Source organism: Haliaeetus leucocephalus, unplaced genomic scaffold (genome assembly GCF_000737465.1).
Source record: "Haliaeetus leucocephalus isolate CR32 unplaced genomic scaffold, Haliaeetus_leucocephalus-4.0 Scaffold206, whole genome shotgun sequence".
NCBI classification, from domain to species: Eukaryota; Metazoa; Chordata; class Aves; order Accipitriformes; family Accipitridae; genus Haliaeetus; species Haliaeetus leucocephalus.
This window is the reverse complement of record NW_010972642.1, coordinates 4,844,425-4,863,241: the sequence shown is the minus strand read 5'-3', so window position 1 is coordinate 4,863,241 and position 18,817 is coordinate 4,844,425. Positions and strand designations below refer to the sequence as shown.

General features: G+C 38.1%; 1 protein-coding gene across 7 annotated transcripts in view; it reads right to left on the bottom strand.

Annotated features, from left to right (window-relative positions):
- Nucleotides 1–17,347, bottom strand: part of MICAL3 (microtubule associated monooxygenase, calponin and LIM domain containing 3) — a 109,988-nt gene extending 92,641 nt beyond the window's left edge. For 6 of the 7 annotated variants that reach the window (XM_010566143.1, XM_010566146.1, XM_010566144.1 and 3 more), the window contains exons 1-12: nucleotides 17,289–17,347; nucleotides 16,150–16,525; nucleotides 9,903–10,110; nucleotides 8,274–8,390; nucleotides 7,466–7,567; nucleotides 6,747–6,902; nucleotides 6,078–6,178; nucleotides 5,159–5,416; nucleotides 4,454–4,569; nucleotides 3,081–3,207; nucleotides 2,459–2,552; nucleotides 1,132–1,279 (exon numbers count right to left, since the gene is read on the bottom strand). In XM_010566143.1, the coding sequence (XP_010564445.1) occupies nucleotides 1,132–1,279; nucleotides 2,459–2,552; nucleotides 3,081–3,207; nucleotides 4,454–4,569; nucleotides 5,159–5,416; nucleotides 6,078–6,178; nucleotides 6,747–6,902; nucleotides 7,466–7,567; nucleotides 8,274–8,390; nucleotides 9,903–10,110; nucleotides 16,150–16,413 (1,691 nt within the window). In that variant the 5' untranslated portion in view covers nucleotides 16,414–16,525; nucleotides 17,289–17,347. The remainder of the gene's footprint in view (nucleotides 1–1,131; nucleotides 1,280–2,458; nucleotides 2,553–3,080; nucleotides 3,208–4,453; nucleotides 4,570–5,158; nucleotides 5,417–6,077; nucleotides 6,179–6,746; nucleotides 6,903–7,465; nucleotides 7,568–8,273; nucleotides 8,391–9,902; nucleotides 10,111–16,149; nucleotides 16,526–17,288) is intronic. The other variant, XM_010566148.1, reaches the window with a different exon arrangement.
- Nucleotides 17,348–18,817: the final 1,470 nt, after the last annotated feature.

Below are 18,817 nucleotides of genomic sequence, written 5' to 3'. Positions count from 1 at the left end.
ACGGTGAACTTTGGCTCAAACGTATTCTTTTTTCATTTTTTTTGCCCCTCTTCCAAACCCAGATTTTTCTTCTTAAAAATTTTATTATCCTCTGAAATACATCTTCACTTCCTTATTTGCTGGAAGACTGTACTGTTTTCTCCTACGTAAATTCTTTTGTATGCTTGGAACTAAATTAAGTCTTCACTTCTGTCCTCTTTTTTTCTTGACTGATCCATATTTTAGTTCTTCTGGCACTTTCCAAAACTTGTAGAACTCTATAAAAATTATATAAAAAGCTATAGCTTGTAGAGGGTTATATAAACCATTTTAAAAGCTATTTGAAGTCTCCACAAGCTATAATGCTATTAAACAGAGTACCTCAGGTTAACTTGAGTACACCAACAGAGAAGTAATTCAGTGTACATAGAAGGGAATAACCACGTAATTTTTCAGCATGCTTTACATTGGATTATGTCTTTAAATACAGCTCTAGCATTTACTTTTTCTAATGTCCCTTTGGGAAGTTGAAGACATTTCAGATTTCAGTTTAAGTACCAGAGTCTTTGCTACTGTTACTTCTTCCAGCCAGTGTTTTCCCATTCTAGAATCTGGGCACTGTTTTACCCAGTATATCATGTAAGAGGACGCTTCCCTCATTCATCTGATCAGCATGTTAGTGTACAAACAGTAGCAACGTGTCTATTTAGACTGTGGGTCACTACTTCTAGAAAGAGCAGCCTAGAAGTCTTTTAAAAGAGTTACTGTTAAACAGGAGATTTATATAGGGCTGTATAGAGACTTGTTCACAAGAAATTTTACTGAAGCTCTGAACTCTTCCTGACTAACTTCACAGAGAAAAGAGCTGTCAGTCAATAATGCTTTCCAGTCAGTACCAATTTGAAGTTTAATTCTGTCAAATTGTCCAGAAGGGAAAATGACAACACATTTATCTTCATATTCATCAAGCTATTATGACCTTCCACTCTGCTGGTGAATCACTGTACGTTAGCCTCTATCAAGTTTAATTGAATTCATTTCAATCCATTTCACCATAAGTCACAAATGCATTGCCTCAGTCTCCATACTGTTTGTTCCAAATATCACTAATGTTCTGCCCGTCCCAGTTATTCAAAACAGCCAGTTACTCACATTAAGTCTGGACGGTATCTGTGGATAATGGCACACAAAGCTAGGCCACTTTTCCAGGACATCGTGAGATCTGTCACATTAACACCAGCATATCCATCAGTCTGTCTCTGGCACCAACTGAGCAATTTACTAGAGCGAGCTACAGACTCTGTTTAAAAAAAAAAAAAAAAAAATTAAAAATCAGGTTTTCAAGTAGAAATGCACAACTTCTCTTTCAGGAATTCAAAATACAACATAAAAAACACGAATCAACAAACAAAACCTTCATTTAAACAATAAGCTCCTTCTACAATGGCCAATACAGGACAGAATTCTTATTTTTTTAAAAAAGACCTTCATATCTATTTTAGATTCAAGAAAGGATTTTTAATTTGCTAAAAAGTAATTATCTGAACTATAACTGGCCAGGCTTTACACCCTAGCCCTTGTATAAGAGCCCCAGGAATTATAAAACAGTTGCAAAGGCTTGTTAAATATGATCACAAGGATATACAGTAGCACAATGCGCTCTCAAGCCCAGATATACTATTTCTAATGGAAGAACTACAAACATACTGCTGCAACTTTTCTTTCCTCTTGAAAGCTTTCCTTTAAAAGCACTGACCTGTTTTGACCTTGCCTTACTGCAAGATCTGATGAGATTACAGCCTAAAGGGACATGGTTGCAGGGCAAAGAACAAATCAAAAGACTACAGAGCTATTCAGCAGTGAAAGGGAGGCTTAGCAGCAAAGCCTCATTCTGAGAGTCCCCAAACACTATCTGGGCATCCAAAGGGAAGGTGTGCAAAAGCAAAAGTTCAACATACCCTCAGGGTACAGGGTATGCAGGGTATCAAGTAAACAGATACTGAAATGCTTATCACAAAGCATCTATCTTTAAGAATAATGCAAACCAAGTGAGGTTTCATTTGGAGATGAGATTAAGTAAAGGAAAGCATGAACATGAAAGACTGCATAAGAAATACTTTCTGTTATGTTTGTAAGAATTTTGAGTTTACCGTTAGAGTGAATTCAGGCTAGGTTTCTGCACTCTAAGGACATCGTTATAGGATAAAGGAGGTGAAAAGAAATGCTTGTATAAGCAAATATGCTTAGAAATTTAACAGCATTATAAAGCAAGGGAAATCGGGCAAACAAAAACATATTTTCATGTTAATGGAAACTTGAAAAATTGGAAAAATCAGGCTACGGATGAAACAATTGCTGGATACATTTTCTAAACCAAAAGAGACTCATTAAATAATACTTTACAGTCCTGCTGCTCTACGGCTCCTGCACTGATCCAGCTTCAGAATACCTAAAGGAATAGAACAGTAGCCAGGCCTACCATTCCGAGTCAGCTTTGGTGTCCTGGAGTTCACAAAGTTCTCTATTTCTAGGTGAATATCTTTCAAGTCTCCTGTATTATACAAGTGGCGTACCTAAAATGACACAAAAAAATTCAAAATTACCAATATGCCATGCACCGAAGATCCATAGAGAAAGAGCCAGAGGACAAGAAGGACCCATCCCAAGGCGCAAGAAGGAAGACAAGTATACCTAGGTAGCAGAAATCTCTAGCCCAAGAACCCCAGAACAACAAGGATCAGCTCATCAGTGCTGAACAGTCTAGCTGACTGCTGCTGCTCAGTGGATACCAAATCACAATGACAGACTGCTATGCTAGATTATTACAAAGAAAATGTGCAAGCATGCGCACACACACAAACACAAATGTATAGATTTCATGTATCATTACAGCATGGTTAAAACTATCAAAATCAAAAATTCCTAAAAAGGAATTTGTTAAAGTACAGAGGTCTACTCTTGACTGACGTATCTGCTTTTCACTGCTTCCACGTTATACTGCCACATCAGGTCACTATCTGTTCCCAAAACATTAGCATAGCTTCACCTAAGGAAAGACAGTGCAGATTACAAGCATTCAGAAGCACCATTTGTCCAGTTACCTGCTGTGGCCGCAAGAAGTTGACATTGATATTGGGATACCGGGTGGCAGGATCAATGCTGTAATGGCTGAAGTTTTTACTCACATTCTCAGGGGTGGTCTGAGGCAGTAGCCTGTAAATGCTTTCCCTTGGGAAAATAAAATTAAAAAAAAGTTTTGGGTTTTGTTTTGGTTGCTTTGTTTGGTTTAGGTTTTATGGTGGTTTTGGTCTTTTGTGGGGCTTTTTTTGGTTCCGTTTTGGTTTTTAAAGAGATGCATTGCTACTAATACTGTGAAGTAAATTCTAAAATCAGAAATTTGACCACTTCAGACATTGACTAGCTAAGATTCAGTATAAGTATATTAAAATCTGCAATTTAATACAACTCCAGAAATCAAAAGGAGGGAAGAAAACAATACATTAAGCATAACTGAAAGGGTTGCCCAGTACAACCAAGACATTGAGACACTGGAGCAACTCAGGAATAGGGGACTGGGCCACTTGCCCTGTGAGGAGAGGCCAAGGGAATGGGGTACGTTCAGTGTGCAGAGAAGGCGGCTCAGGGAAGATCTTACTGCTGTCTGCAAATGTCTAATGGAAAGGTGATGGAAGTCTGGCTCCAACTGCAGCATTATTATCCCCACCATTTTTTAAACTCAAACAAATGGAATTTTAAATACCCATTGTGCTGTTTATACAATTTTTAAAATCATACTATAGTTCCTGATGATCAGAAGCTGCAGTTGCTTAAGCTTAAAATAGGTTCTACTAGCTGTTGCTTCTACTTACTCCATCTTTTAATTACCCTAGTTCTGATCTCTAAGAGATCACCTTGAGTCACCAAAACAACACTCAGCCAAAGATGATAAAAACATCAAGAACTCAATACTCCAAAGAAACACAAGATGTTGTTTGGCTTATATGAAACAAAGTGACCAATTTAGGAGAACATGAAATAAAAGCAGGTCATAGCTTCCTTAGAAGGAAATCATAAGAGACATTTACAAGATAATAGGGGATGGCAAGAATTTTTGTCTCTGGTGTATTAAAGGCACCTACATCTTCATCCGGTTTGCTATTGCAAGGCTGGTGACAGTAAGTCAGGCTCACTTTCTCCATGCAATGCCAATAAGCACCAAAAAAGATTTTTCATCTAATCATTTAAAACTAGGACCAAGAACACCCGCAACATTTCTTATTCCTCTATAAATATACTTCAGTTTATCAGCTCTTTAAGGAAATTTTTTCAACTGAATTATATCCACAAGCATTCCCACAAGGGAGAATCTGTATCTCCCATTCTGTCAATATATTTGTACTAAAAGAAACTGGAATGAATGATGAGACATCAGAGGATAGATTAGAACTTAAAATGTATTCATTTTCTCCATTACCTCTCTGCAAGAACTTCCAAAGGACTAGCTCCGAGTGACCAACTTCGTACCATCCAAGCAGAGTCCATTGCAGCCAAAAATCCCCTGGCTATTCCAGTTCCCATTGGCCAAAATGGCTAATATTATAGTTTACAAAAAAAGCAAAGAAAGGAAAAGCATCAGTTAGGGGAAATTTTAAATATTAAGAATATACTCAGATGGTAATCTGCTGGAAATTATAGCTCAGTAATTAGCTTAAAGCTCTACTCTTGCTAGGCTAGAGGAAGCCAGATGTATGGTGAATTGCCCATGAGCTCCCCCAAAGCCAATATTCCTCTATTTCCAACAACAATTCATAGCCTGGAGTGCCTTAACAGCTTCTCTTCAAGGTTGTACTTTTTAACCAACTACAAAATGCTAATTATTATCAGGCCTACAGTAGGTTCTGTAGAGAGTCTAATTGTCTCAATATGAAGCAGATGGAACAGACGCAACTTCAGAAAAATCTCTGCACACATTTTCTTAAGCAAGATCACTACCATCCCAAATACTCTGTTTTCCCAACACTCCTACCCTTCCTTCAAACCTCCCACTTCATTATATAATAAACAGCAGCTTTCCTTATAGTAACTCTCTTATAGGCAGCGCACATTTCAGTGATGGCTGCAACGGCTTGTGCTTATGCTTCAAGTCACCATTTACACATAGTAAGTTTAACACACAAACCTCTAAGAGACTGTCCCCAACCAGCGCCACAAGTAACTGGTGGCCATTCTGCTCTCGCACCAGGGCTGCATTCTCGGATGCATACATGCACGTGAAGTCAAACATGGCCACATCTGGCTGACCATAGTGATTGATGGCAAAGTCCAGTGATGGCAGCTGCTGATTAGTGGAGAAGTCAGCTGCTTCTCTGGCATAGTTTAGCAGAGCCTCCTGGTCTACATTCTCCCGTGAGAGTAATAACTCTGTGTCAGCATAATCCTATCAAAACCAGAAAAGTAAAAGTGAAATAGCCAAATCCACAAGTTTATTTTAAGACTGGTATATACAATAGTTGGCATTAAAATTCTGACAAATCCACTGATACAGGTTTGCCCTCTAATTTCTTTCATTCCTATCTGTGTTTATGCTTCCAAGAGAAAATTTGTAAATCTTACTGCAAACAGTAATCAGTCCTGCTAGTGTTTCTGACTGTGAAAGGGCTAAGAAACTTCTGAGCATTTCTCTTCACACACTTCAGACAAAAGGCACAAGACCCCAATCCTTATTTATTCATTTGTGGCCAAACGACTTTTAATCAGCTTCTGCCAGAATAAGATATAGGTAAATTTCCCTGCTTTTTCATTCCCATAAAATGAGGGAAGCTCAACTAAGCTATAAAATGTTCTTTAAGCATATTTTATCTCAACACGAATGAAACCCCCAAATCTACAAAGGGATACAAATGTGGAGAGGAGAGGGTAAGTCTTGTAATACTCTTCTGATGGTTCAAAATACTTCAGAAGGGCATTAACTGCTCTAAAATACACCTGTATAAAAAACATTACATGGTAGAAGAAGAGTGTATTTCCCTTCTTTCAGCACACTGAAAGCAAGTTTTCCCCAAAATCTTATGGAGAATATAGGAAAAATTAATACCCACATGCCGTATCACTCCTTTTTCCAGCAAGCTCTGTTTTTTGGCAGTCATGACAAAGTAGTGTGTATCATCTTTGTAGTAGACAATGTTCTCCAAGTCAATACCTTGTGACAGAACAAAAGACGTGGTAGCGAAGGAACAAGTTACATGTTACATGCAACACAAGAGCTCTATCAGAAGAAAGTAAATTGAAACTACGTGGTTAGAAAGCCTTAGACAGAGAATGCCAAGCAGCTTTCTCCTACACTTTTGATGACTTCAAAATCTGAATCTTCAACAAAACCACAAACAACACATCTCACCTGCGTATAGCTACCTCTTTTAAAAAATATATTTATCATTACTCTAAGGTTTGCATTCAGATATGGAGTGCAAGAAGCTGAACTCAGGATTCAGACTTTTCCTATTTAGGGCTCAGATTTCCTGAAAACCATCAGGGAAATAAGTTCTCCACTTCTGAACAAAAATGACATACATCTGAATGATACACATCTGCTTTGTACACCTGTATAGAACAGCTGTAAAAATGGGGAAGTCAGATTTCAGAGACAGCAAGGACTAACTTCTTTGCACAAGATGTTCATTTTTTGATTAAACATGATACCCGCGTTACCAAATTGTAATAATAGAGACAAACAGTTTTCACTGGGAATCTGGCAATTGCTGGCAAACCTGTGGCTTCTCGTAGATCCTGGAAGAACTTCTGGTTGAATATGAAGGCCACACCGCTGATCTCTTCTACTTTGGCTTCAGCTGTGGTGTTGCGATTGATGAAGTTTGCTGTGATAGCAATTGCTAGTTTACCACGGAACTCTTTTCGGCGAAACCCTACAGGAAGGAGAAAGTAGTAACGCTGAAAAATAGAGCACACCTTAAGAGAAGGCTCAGCATGCCACAGACAGGTGCCCTCACAAAATAAAAAGGGAGAATGGATCTGATGAATTACAAATGCCTCCACAGAGAAAGCAACAATTGCTTCATCAAAAGAATAAAAGTTCTTGTTTAGGGAAAAAGCTCCCCTCTTTCCTACCTCCTTTCCAAAAATTGCAACTTGCATCAAAAATATTAAGATAGAATTCTATACTACACAGAATAATATTCAACACTTCAACTTCTACTCCCAAAAGTAAGAGCTACAACACTACTCGACTAAAGAAAAAATGTAGGAAAAATTATCCAGGTAAACACTTAATTCCTTTGCTAGTAGATAGGAAGAGGAAAAAGACAACCCACATGTCTTTAATACAAATGGATTTTTACATGGACTTTTAATCTCCCTTTCACTAGTCAAACATCTTTCCAGATTTTCACTGGGATGTTAAAGGCAATTTTTGTTCTAACTAATTTAAGAAGAAGTTCTGTTTGAAAGCAAATTAAGGACACACCATTACCTTCTAAGGTGTTCCTCCTGCCATCCCCTCCAATGATTACTTCAAACTCATACTCAGACACTGGATGGGTTTTGGGGTGGACCAATGCACGCCAACCTATTCCTGTTGATAAACTCCATGTTAATGACAATATAAACAATGTTCATAATAGAACAAATACATAAACCCACTTCTTACTATCTATAATCCCTTCCTCACACGGTCAGTAAAGGTACACTGCAGGACAGCTATATTGTTGACAGGGCTATTGCTGACTTGCACAGCCACTCTCTGCATGAATGAGAGGCAAAGACAGCTCTGGTAAAAGCCCCCTGTTACCTTTAAGGATCACTACAACCTTTATAGCTTCTCCACTATCTATTCAATTAATAGGATGCCAAAAAACAAGTAAGCTACCATCTCCCATAGCAATCAGAGAACAGGTTTCACAAAGATACGAAAAGCATACCAAGGATCATTCACTGATATATATATCCTCAGTGAATGCAAGGAAATGAGTTGTTTTAAAAAGGTATCTTCTAAGTGCAACAGGCTTAAATATTTCAGGAGCAATTACGATCTACTGTGTCTCGGTCTATTTCTGTGTATTACTTCATTCAGGTGATTTCGTTTCATATAGTAACCAATTTGGTTTCGTCACTAGAAAAAATAAATCCTACTAAAAATTCAAGCAAAAGTGTATTAATAATTACTCTTATTAATGGAGCATGAGGAAAGGACTTAGAGTCATAAGCAGGGTTAAGGAATAGGAGTCTGTGTTTCTACCATAAGTTCCCCTCTCTCTACTACCCGTTTCAATACTACTTGCTTTCATTCTCCTGATCCTCCGGAGGATAAACAAGCCCCTGAAATTCCACATTGACATGGATCTCTATTCCCAAGATCAAGGCAACCTTCAAAAGGATAAGCTGGAGCTGACGGATGCCTGCAAAAAAGCAGATGATAAAGAAATAAAAACAAAAGAAAAGAGTACAAGTGCCTATGCATCTCTGTTTGACATTACTGATAAACTGATTTAAAGGCCAGCTGCTACTGTCTTTTTCCCGCTGTGTTCTCAGCACTTCATCCAGGCAACACTGGCATGTAATATCACAGCATGCCAAGAAACTTCTATACAGCTGAGAAAACCCAGCCCTTTTCAAAGGATAAAAAGTAATTTTTTTAATCAACAACAGCTCAGCAACAAGGGAAGCAACGAGAACATGCACTGCAGGAGAGGGAGGGAAGAGAGCACAAGCAGCACTGCACTTTTGTCACAGATGGCAACTAGCCATTCGATCAGCCTAGCTGTAATACTGAACTGCACCTTCATCCTAACACCTTTGAGTTAGTGAGAGCATAGTAAGTTCCTCACCACCTCTTTTCTCTTCAGTTAACGTAGGTAGTGCGTATGAAAATGACAGTGTGTAAACTCTATTAATTTGAAGGAAGACACCTTGCTGTCATATTTCAGATACCGAAATGAAAAAATGCTTCACCTAACACTGAATTTCAGCTGTGCTGAGATACAAAAGAAGACAACATGCATAAAGTACCGGAATAATAAAAATGACAAGAAATCAGAAAGGAAAAAGCAATCTGCAAGACTGAAGTTCCAAAAATCTTCTAGTTTTAGCATTCATTGCCCCCCCACCAAAAAAAAGCAAGCAGTTTTTGCTTTGGAAAAGAAGCCAAATCTTACCTACTATGTTTGTGCCACTTTGCACTTCCCACTTATACCCAGTGGAGAACACAGACTGGTGGGCAAAACCTGGCTGTGCAATATCCAGTAAATTTTTGAAAAAAAGAAAAACTGGAAAATAACAACTCCTGCTCCACCAAACCATTCACCTTTCAAAGGAGACTGATTTTGCAGAATTTGAGAATCATCAAAATTATTCTCAATTTTAATATGTAAACCTCTATTTAATCAAAATTTATTCACAGGCTGACAGTGTTCTTGAAAATATCAACATCACTCTTCCAAAAATTAACAAAGCCAAAATTGTTCCTCCTTTTTCCAGATCAACATTCACAAGAATGTTCAAAAGCATTCAGTAATTTTTCTTTTTTATAAGTTGCTTACAATGCTCAAGAGAAACAGAATAATGTGGCAGCTGCAGGAATATAACAGCAAAAACACAACAATTATCCATTTTAAAAAGTTGGAACCTTAAAAGTACTTTTTCAGTGTAAGAAAAAGATATGCCTTGGAAAGGTATAAAAGATAGATATACATTGCATGTATGATAATCTCATGACACAATGTATTTCTTTCACATCTAGGTCTAGCCCGAAATGCATGATGCAAAGGTAATGCTGAACTGTACCCAATGGACTTGAGAGCAGTGATTGGTGTAGGCTGAATTTTAATGAGTTACCCCATGCCCTCACCTCACAGGGGAAAAGTCTCCTGTGAAGAACAAGTGCTGATGTGTCTAGCAGCAGCTGTACTTACTGATATGGTCTATGGATCCTGCACAGAATTTGCCGTAAAACTTTTTGGCGCCAAGACCCCTCAAGTCATGTATGGTGAATGGCCACAAATGCAGCACATTATTGCGGGAAAAGGCATCCCTCTTTTCTATGACCACCACCTTGGCTCCCAGGAATGACAGGTCGATGGCTGTACGAAGGCCACAGGGTCCAGCCCCAATTATCAGACACTGCAAAACAACCAGCACAGAGTAACTTTACAGTCCTCAGAGGAAACAGATATTTTTACCACAGCTTCCAAGCATCCCACAGCTCTTAGGAGTAAGTGTCTTTGCAACGTAAATTAAAATTTCAGATCAGTCTTTCTAGTGTTACCTGACACATTCTGCCACTGATATATTAAAGCAGTAACCGCAACCTGAAAATAAAGCATATCACAGAGCAGTGAAGTTTGAGAAGCAAGCAAGTAAAGTGCCTGTTTGCAATCCTTGTTTTAAGAAAAGCTACCAAGGTGTACTCTCCAAGCTATGTAAGCACATGGAGAACAGCAATATTTCTGAAGGCTTCTCCCTCTCCTATTCCACCCATTGAATTTTTGCTTAAAAAAAAAAAAAAAAAAAAAAAAAAGATTAAAAGATTTCCTCTCATCTTCCAAAGCCTGAGGTGGCCTTTCTTGAGAAAATCTTCAGTAACTCTAAAAATTCCTCATCATCAGTGAGTAGCATAGCAATAGCTACAGCAGATAAATACATGAGATGCTAACGTTTTCATAAACATCATTATTTAGAGTAGGACAGACAGTAGTCAAGTCAGAGCACTCTAATCTATGCTGGTTCTTCTGCTATTGCAGCAAAGGAAACTTCGGGAAAGTAAACATAATGTAAATACAAACTTTGTGTGACTAGACAACTTTTATCAAAATGTTTTCTCCAACCTAACCTTTGTCATATCAAAGGTCTTCGATCTTCTCATATCTTTTTCCACTCTACTCACAAACACTATCAGAGGCTAATAAACAACCCGAGAATGTAAAATACTTGTGTACCTAGTGTTGGAAGTACTTTCTGAGAAAAAATGATACAGCAAGATCATTTCTTTTAAGATTAAAAGGCCAAGCTAGTCAGTTGACACTTCTTACCCACAGAAACTGAGGTCCACAAAGAAAGCTGGCATGGATATGTGCATTCACAGGAATATAGTACACAATCCATTTTGTCATGTTATTTTTATACTTTGATTTCTATTAAGTACAAACCAGACCCACAGAATAAAGACCGTGCTACAGAGGTGGCCGCTGCTGCCATCTGAGTATTTTCCAGATCTTTACATACCCTTATGGCTGGATAATAAAGCTCTTCAAGAAATTCTTAAGTGTGCTACACCTTAACCTGAACCCAACCTTCTGATAAACAGCCGATCCCAAAGCAAAGCTCTTTCTTCGTTGGTCATCTCCATATACCAATTTTTACAGGTCACCACATTTTCACCAGTTATTCACTGGGGCATAATTTCTGCAAATAATGTGAAACTGCAAAGGTAAAGCCTGAATGATGAATAAAACAGCACAAGTTACAACAGTGACAACATAACAACTGACGTACAAATTAAAACTACTGTATAAGATAAGAAGTCACATAAATCTGAGGGCAGAGGTCCAAGTCTAAAGGAAAGGGAAGGGAAGAATAACAACACTGCTTCTTTAGTAGCTTCGGGAACCTGAAGGCATACGGGAGAAAAGGCAAGCCCAACCACTGAGCTATTAAATTCCTAAACAGACTTGTATATTGAACAGGTATTCAACTTGTCATTTGTTAAAAGGGATAATCAATTAGGATCTAATATATTCTTCCAATTTAATATTGTTTTCTTTGTAAGTAAGTATAACTCTCAAATACCACTTAATCTTTCTTTTTTTAAACTTTTAAGAAAATTAGCTGAGCATATCATATTTATCCAGGTAATAATTTTGCTCGTCTGACAACTACAGTCTTCAGAGACTGAATTCAATAAACAACAAGACCACGCCGAGTTGGGTGACTTTTATTCTTTGCTAACTTTCCCCATATAAAATAGTTATGATGGAGTACACAACAGAAAATTAACTGTACTAAAATCAGACTATTCAAACTCAGGCCTACGTAATCAAAGTATAAATTAATTGCCTGTAATTTTGTCACAGAATGTAAAAACATTTTTTTTTCTCTACAACATTCCCCCTTACCCCCAAACAAGGATGTGGCTAACAACATCTAGGTTATGTTTAAGACTCTAGATGTTCTGGATGTAAAATATATGATACTCAGTGAAGTAATTCATAGTCAAAGTTGCTATTTTTTTTACCATCACAAAAATATTAGATTATGTTGTTATAAAACACAGCAAGTTTTAAGCACAATTAAAAACAGAAGAGAAGATTCTGCTCCTTTTTCCACCACTAATACTTCTTCCAGTTTTGGATCTCTTGTAGAAACCTACCTTCTGGTACTGTCACAGGCAGCAACTACATGAGATGCTAAGTACAGCCAAGTAAAGGCAGCTACTGTTGTTACTTGTTCCCTTTCCCCTCAATGACTCCAAGCAACTGCTGCAACTCCATGCACTAAAGCTGTCTCACTCCTCAGAAACACTTCTTGCTCAAGATCTTTCAGACAGATTATATTAAATTTTCAGTAACAACATCATGGTAATGGAGCATTACGTGCAAACTGAAATCCTGTATCCTCTGTATAACCAATGAAGAGAAAGCACCACTTAACTATTCACATTTGAACAACCCATCATGTCCAAGTCTTGCTTTCATGAATGCTGATTATCTGAATTCTGGTTAACCTGGATGCTGGCCATGTGATGCACTAACTGCCCAACTCCAGTCACGGCACTTCATCCCTGCCCAAATTTTAAATGGGCAAGTAAGAGCTATGCTACAGAGGATGAGAACTTCAAAACTGCTATATGTTCAAGTGTATAGAAGCTGAGCTTCCTAAAGAAATGACTGACTTATGTTCTGATAACATGGGTAAAACCCTAAACTTTATTTGAAATTCTATCATCTCCACATGCCCACTTAAGTTTCTGTATTTTTTAATCAGTGGTTTGCAAATTACTTTAAGCATTAGGAATATAAAACTAAGTGAGATAGGAAACATTAAATCAGATATGATTCAGTTCTCAAAAGGCCTCTACTTTGAATAGTTATGATTAACTCTTAGGAATTACTTACAAACATTTAATGGCAGATGCTATTAGGAGAGAAAACAAGTAATTAACAGAAACATATATGAAAAATATAAAAAGAATACACATATTTATCATTTCTTTATATTAAAAGTTTCAACAAAGTTTATACGTAAAGGCATACAAAAATCATTTATCATCACAGGTATATATTCTTTTAAGACATACTAACAACAGGGGGGGAGAACAAACTATATTTCACTTTCTCTCAGCTACTAATTTCACTATTCAAAATGGTATGAATCCCAGATCCACAGTCCTATATCTTTTGGGGTTGGGGCAGAAGGGGGTGCCACCTTTAATTTATTCACCATCCACCCTTTTTACTTGTGTTTCTATACAGCATCTCACCAACAGCTTCTTAGAAACTTGCCTCCCCTCTTCTTTTCCTTTACTCTCTTCTTGTCACCCACCACACAGGAGAGCAGCTATGGAAAAAGCCCTCCCATTTCTCTAGTAGAGACCAATTCAGTGTGACCGCTGACATGTCCACTGCAGTCATTCCCCCCTCCCACTCCTGTGGTCCTTCACACCAACACCAGCAAGTTCTGAGGTTTCTCTCTCATTGAGGGAGTCACGCATGACCCCGTGAGTCTCTCTGTTTATCTCGCCACCATCTCATCTCCAAGATCACCGCATGCCACTTCTACAATCACTCTCTTGATCCTGTTTCTCCAATTCCCATCCCACACTCTCTCTAGCTTGGTTTTGGTGCACAAAATAGGCTAAGTTTTTGGACTGTACAAAATCTCTAGCAAACTCTTTAGTCAAACATTACTCCCAGTATGCTTTACCCCTTTTACCCACTTTTCAACTGCACTTGAAGAGATGTTTTATAGACAGTTGGCTACATATATTTCTTCAAAGCACATCCTCTTCTGATTTCTTTGAAGACTCGGTACTCCTCTATGCCTTCAGCTATTCTTTCAGGGTGCTATCCGAAGGACTTCCCTCATTTCTCCCACTCCTCTCACCGCCAACTTCCCACAGGACTTTGCCCATCGCCTCTTTACCTTCCTCCTCTACAATTTGCCTTTACATCACCTCATTCACGGGTACTGGTTCAATCAGCTTGTCAGTGCTTAGATTCACAGAACTTTTCCAACTCAGAGTGGACTACTTTTTGTCCAAGCTAAAATCTCTACCTTTCCGACATCTTCTCATGGCTACCTAGTTGTCAGTTGAAGCCCAACATGATAAAATGGAGCATGTTGCACCTCTATTAACAAAGCATCCTTTTCTTCAGTGTTAACAAATAGTCTTACACACCAAGATATATTCAGAGCCCAGATGCAAAAATCACTCTTTTAGTCTATTACTTCAAATAAGTTAAAAAACCTCTACATCCTTCCACAGCTTCCTCAGTCTTTCTCATTAAAACATAAGCCACCTGTCTTCATTTCACAGCCTTTTAACACCCTATTTCAGTTCTACCCATCATGTTTCATTCAAAATAAGAGCAATTCCCGAATCCATTGAATGCAAACTGCAGCCGAGTTTTCAGAAAAACAGTTTTGAATTTTTCTTCATGATGTCCATAGTGCTTGGAAGGTTTATTCCTAAATATAGACAAAAATCACTATATTTGTCTTCCTGTAAGTCCTTCCTTTCTTATGCTGCCTGAAAAATGTAAACCTTAACAGTGGTTGGACTTTTGGGATGTTGAAGTTACTGTCCACTGTGATGACCAACAGTGCCCAATCGTTTTATTGTTTTCCAAGTTAATCTATATGCACCTGTTATCTAACATCTGATGTACCAATTGTAAACTTTTTGAGGAAAGCATTATCTTTACAAGACCTAGGACAAGTGCACCTTGGTCCATTAGTAATTCTTCCAAGTGTAATTGCAGTAATTAATTACAAATGCCACCCTCCATATGAAAACGCCCACTGGAAAGTGAAACAGAATAAACCATCAAAAAACTAACATAACTTTCTAGTATCTAGTTGGGAATTAAACTTCAGCTCACAGATCTGAAATGACTGACATATCCTAAACAGGATATATTTCCCCGTCAGTTCTCTATTGAGGAATTAGTCATTAATTCCTCCTATTAAGATATTTCCTTCTCCCCAAAAGGTGAATATTCAAAAGAAGAAACAGCATCTATTGTCTTCAATGAAGGAGGACAGAATCCTGTTCTAATTTTATCATATTCTGCACTATCCTCCTTTTTTAAAAAAGGAAGAGTGTATGATTATTTGCAAAAATAACCTATTCCATTCACGTTTCGATGAATGACATAAAGAACTGTTTTCAGTAACAACAAAACAAATAAATAAGCTCATACTGTACAGTCCAACAAGGGTGCAGCACAGAAATACCAGCTCACAATAAATCAGGTAAAAAAAATTTGGTGTGTGTGTGTAAAAGCAGGAATTCCTGCAGTAAATACCACACATACCAACCTTTTAAAAGGAATTGGTTTAGATTTCCACAGCATTTTTTTTTTCTTCTCTGAACCTGGAATACAAATGATTACTGTCTAAATAATGATAAATAGAATATTTTGCCAAATTGGTAGGAAATCTCACTTTTCTTGAGAAAGTCATGAGAATTTTCAAATTAAAATTGAAAATTTCCAGACATACATATTTTGTATCTCAACCCCAACAGCAAATTTCACGTCCCTGTTATTGTCAAGTAAAAAAATGTAAAAAAAGAAAAGTGTACCAAGATTAAAGGTTTACCAATTAAGATTTTCTAAGCCATATATAGTATTGATGCCACAAAAACATAAAACATAGAAACTTGCAGGCTGCTTCTCCTGAATAAATTACAAATATTCTGGTCATTCCCAAGGATTTCCATTTAGCTTCCCCTATTCAGGTGGGCAGTCAAATTTGGTGGAAACAAACGCAATTTTTGATTGCGACTATATGATTAATAGCACGCTTGAGAACATTCCTGAATCTTCCCTGGGCTTATACTGACACCAGGAAAACATCTTTCTACACCCAGACATTTTTGTTGTGCATTCCAGAGACAAACTGGGTAATAGCTGTCTTGACCACTGTGAATAAATCTCTTACCTTCGTGTTGGCGCATGCTTTCCCTTTCTTATAGTCCTTATGGCTGCCTCTTTTATCCAATTTGGCCCACAAGGCTTTGGCTTTCCAGTAATTGAGCTTGGACTTGAGTTTGTGATAGAAAGAACGATAGTCCTTGGGCTTTAGTTCCAGATAGTCACAGAGCTCTTGGAAAGCCTTGAGAGTCCCCTTGCAGGTTGAAGCCTGGACAAATCTGTCGAAGAGAACATGAGCCTGGTTCACCTTCTCATTCTTACTTTCCTCCATGCTTCACACTTTGCAGCTGCCCTGGAGGGCAGCTGTTCTCTTCCAGTCTGCCAGATTTCCTGATGTTGCTCTGGTGAGCCACTTTCACCTGTGGCTTACAAGCATTATTAACCTATAAAATAAAAAAAAAGAGAACGTAACTGAGCTTGCTCTTTTTTTTTTCTTCACAAAATTTTGTCTAAGGCTGCTGAACTGAGAGCCCAGATTATCAGTAACTAATAACGCATCAGCCCTAAATAAGTCAACTGATCAATATCCTAAGGATTCCCGCCCAAGCTGATTGAAGCAGAGCCTTCCAAAGCTCACTGAGCCTCACTGCAGACGGTGGGACATCTCTCCTCCGTTCAATCACAAAATACTTTAACCCGAGCCAGTCCCTAGAAAGTTTTATCAAAACTCATTTCACATAAACAGCAAAGAAGTTACAAGTAAACTGGTGATGTTTGGAAGTAAGCCTAGGTTTTAAAACAAAAGATACAGTCTTACTAATGTAGCAGTCACTGCCATAACCAGATCACTGTGGTAACACCACAGCAATGGTTACATGCTGGTCTTAAAAACACTACTACCACAAAGTACGGTACACCAAAGAGTTGATATTCCACCAGTAAAATAAGTTTTGGTTCCTTCATTCTAAAAGGACACGTGTCTTTGCTCATGATAAATAGAGAAGAGGAAAGAAGATGGTATAGCACAAGCTGATACCTCTGTCAGAGTCCTTGCAAACACTGCTTTTGTACAGTGACATAACAAACCCAGTGATGGCTACTGCAATCCTAGAAAGAAGTTAAACCTGCTAATAGCAATCAAATGCCAAGACTGAAAAAAACCCCCACCCATCTGTGTTGCATCAAGTGTATAAACATTTGCCTTACCTAGAGTCTATGCATATATTCCTGTCACTAAGCAAGCAGCATAAGAGTGAAATGTGGCTGATGCATGATCCTCATGAGATTCTCATAGTAGTTCCTCTATTCTGTGGTTTTCAACTCCTTTTGATATGCAGGTCCGTACAAAATTTTAGGTGGTAGTTGGGGTCCTTAGCAGATTAAATATGCTAACAGGAGGTCTGCTACTCTTAATTGCTTTTCTGGGATCCCTCAGAAGCAGCCTGCAGACCTACAGAATTAATTATTTGGATCACAAATAGCAGATTTTGTTTAAAGAGTAGGTATTTTCTCTCCCTCTCTCTCTTCCTTTTATATATAATAAATCTCTTTCTTCTTTTTATACATAATACTAAGTACATACATATAATAGATTACTCTGCTCTCTAAGAAAGAACAGTTCTGTTTGTCTTCAGATAGGAGGGCAGCATGGGAATATATGCGGGAACTACGGAAGTGAAAGCATTTCGGAGGTGTTTTTTGTCCTTTGTGTTTTTTTGCAAAGGGTATTAAGGTAAGAAAGGAAATATGTGGACTCGGATAAAACTTTTTAGATTCTCACCAGCTCTTTTCCTGCTTCCAGCAGACAGGAAGCCAAGTCAAACAGTACAGCTCATGTCTCTTCCCCTCCCATATGACAGCTCTGCAGCAGTTTATTTGGGCACTCCTGCATTTCACCCTAACATGGTATTTATTGCTTATGTTTAGAAATAGCAAAGGAGACCTGGAAACCTTCACATACAGCCACACACTATTATTAAAAATAAAAATAAAATTTCCTACAGAAGCCATAGTACAACAATAGGTTAATACTGGAGAATGTGATTCTGACTTTATTAGGACAAATGCCTCAGAGGACTCAGGACACATGAAGCTGTTTTTCTAACTGGCTAATAGTGATGCCATGTCCATATCAGTACTTGTTACTAAGCAGGATGGAATAACTGCTTTCCTTATTTTTGAATCTTAACTTCACTGCTGTGAAGCTGGAAATGTGCTCCAGGCTTGCACCTCAGGGTAACCACTGCACTACTGCAGAGGTCCAAGACACTGTGCTTTAAGCTTGTGTCTCCTCTTCTGTTCTCAAGAAGAATGTTACAAAGAGCTCCAACAAATCACCTCTTACACTGAAGGAGTAATTTCAGTGTGTTTGTGCAATACAGACACAATAAAATACCTACATTCTAAAGTCATATGCCTCATTAATCAGCACGTCACAAGTCGAATACTATTTTGTGTTACGTTTCCCCCACCTCTTGCACCCCACTCTACCATCCAAACACTCACTTTACACCAGCACTTCAGGTGACTGACACTTCGTAAGAAAAAGCAATAGAAGCTATATGACCTAAGTTAAGTGGAGTGGCTATTTAAGTCTGTTAGTCCGCAGTCCACTACTGATATATCCAGATGTAAGAACAACATAGGTTTTACTTCTTACTCCTTCACCAAAGGAGCAAAGCAGCATTGGATCTGCACTGCTCAGAGAGATCCCAAAGTTAAAAATCCAACCTACT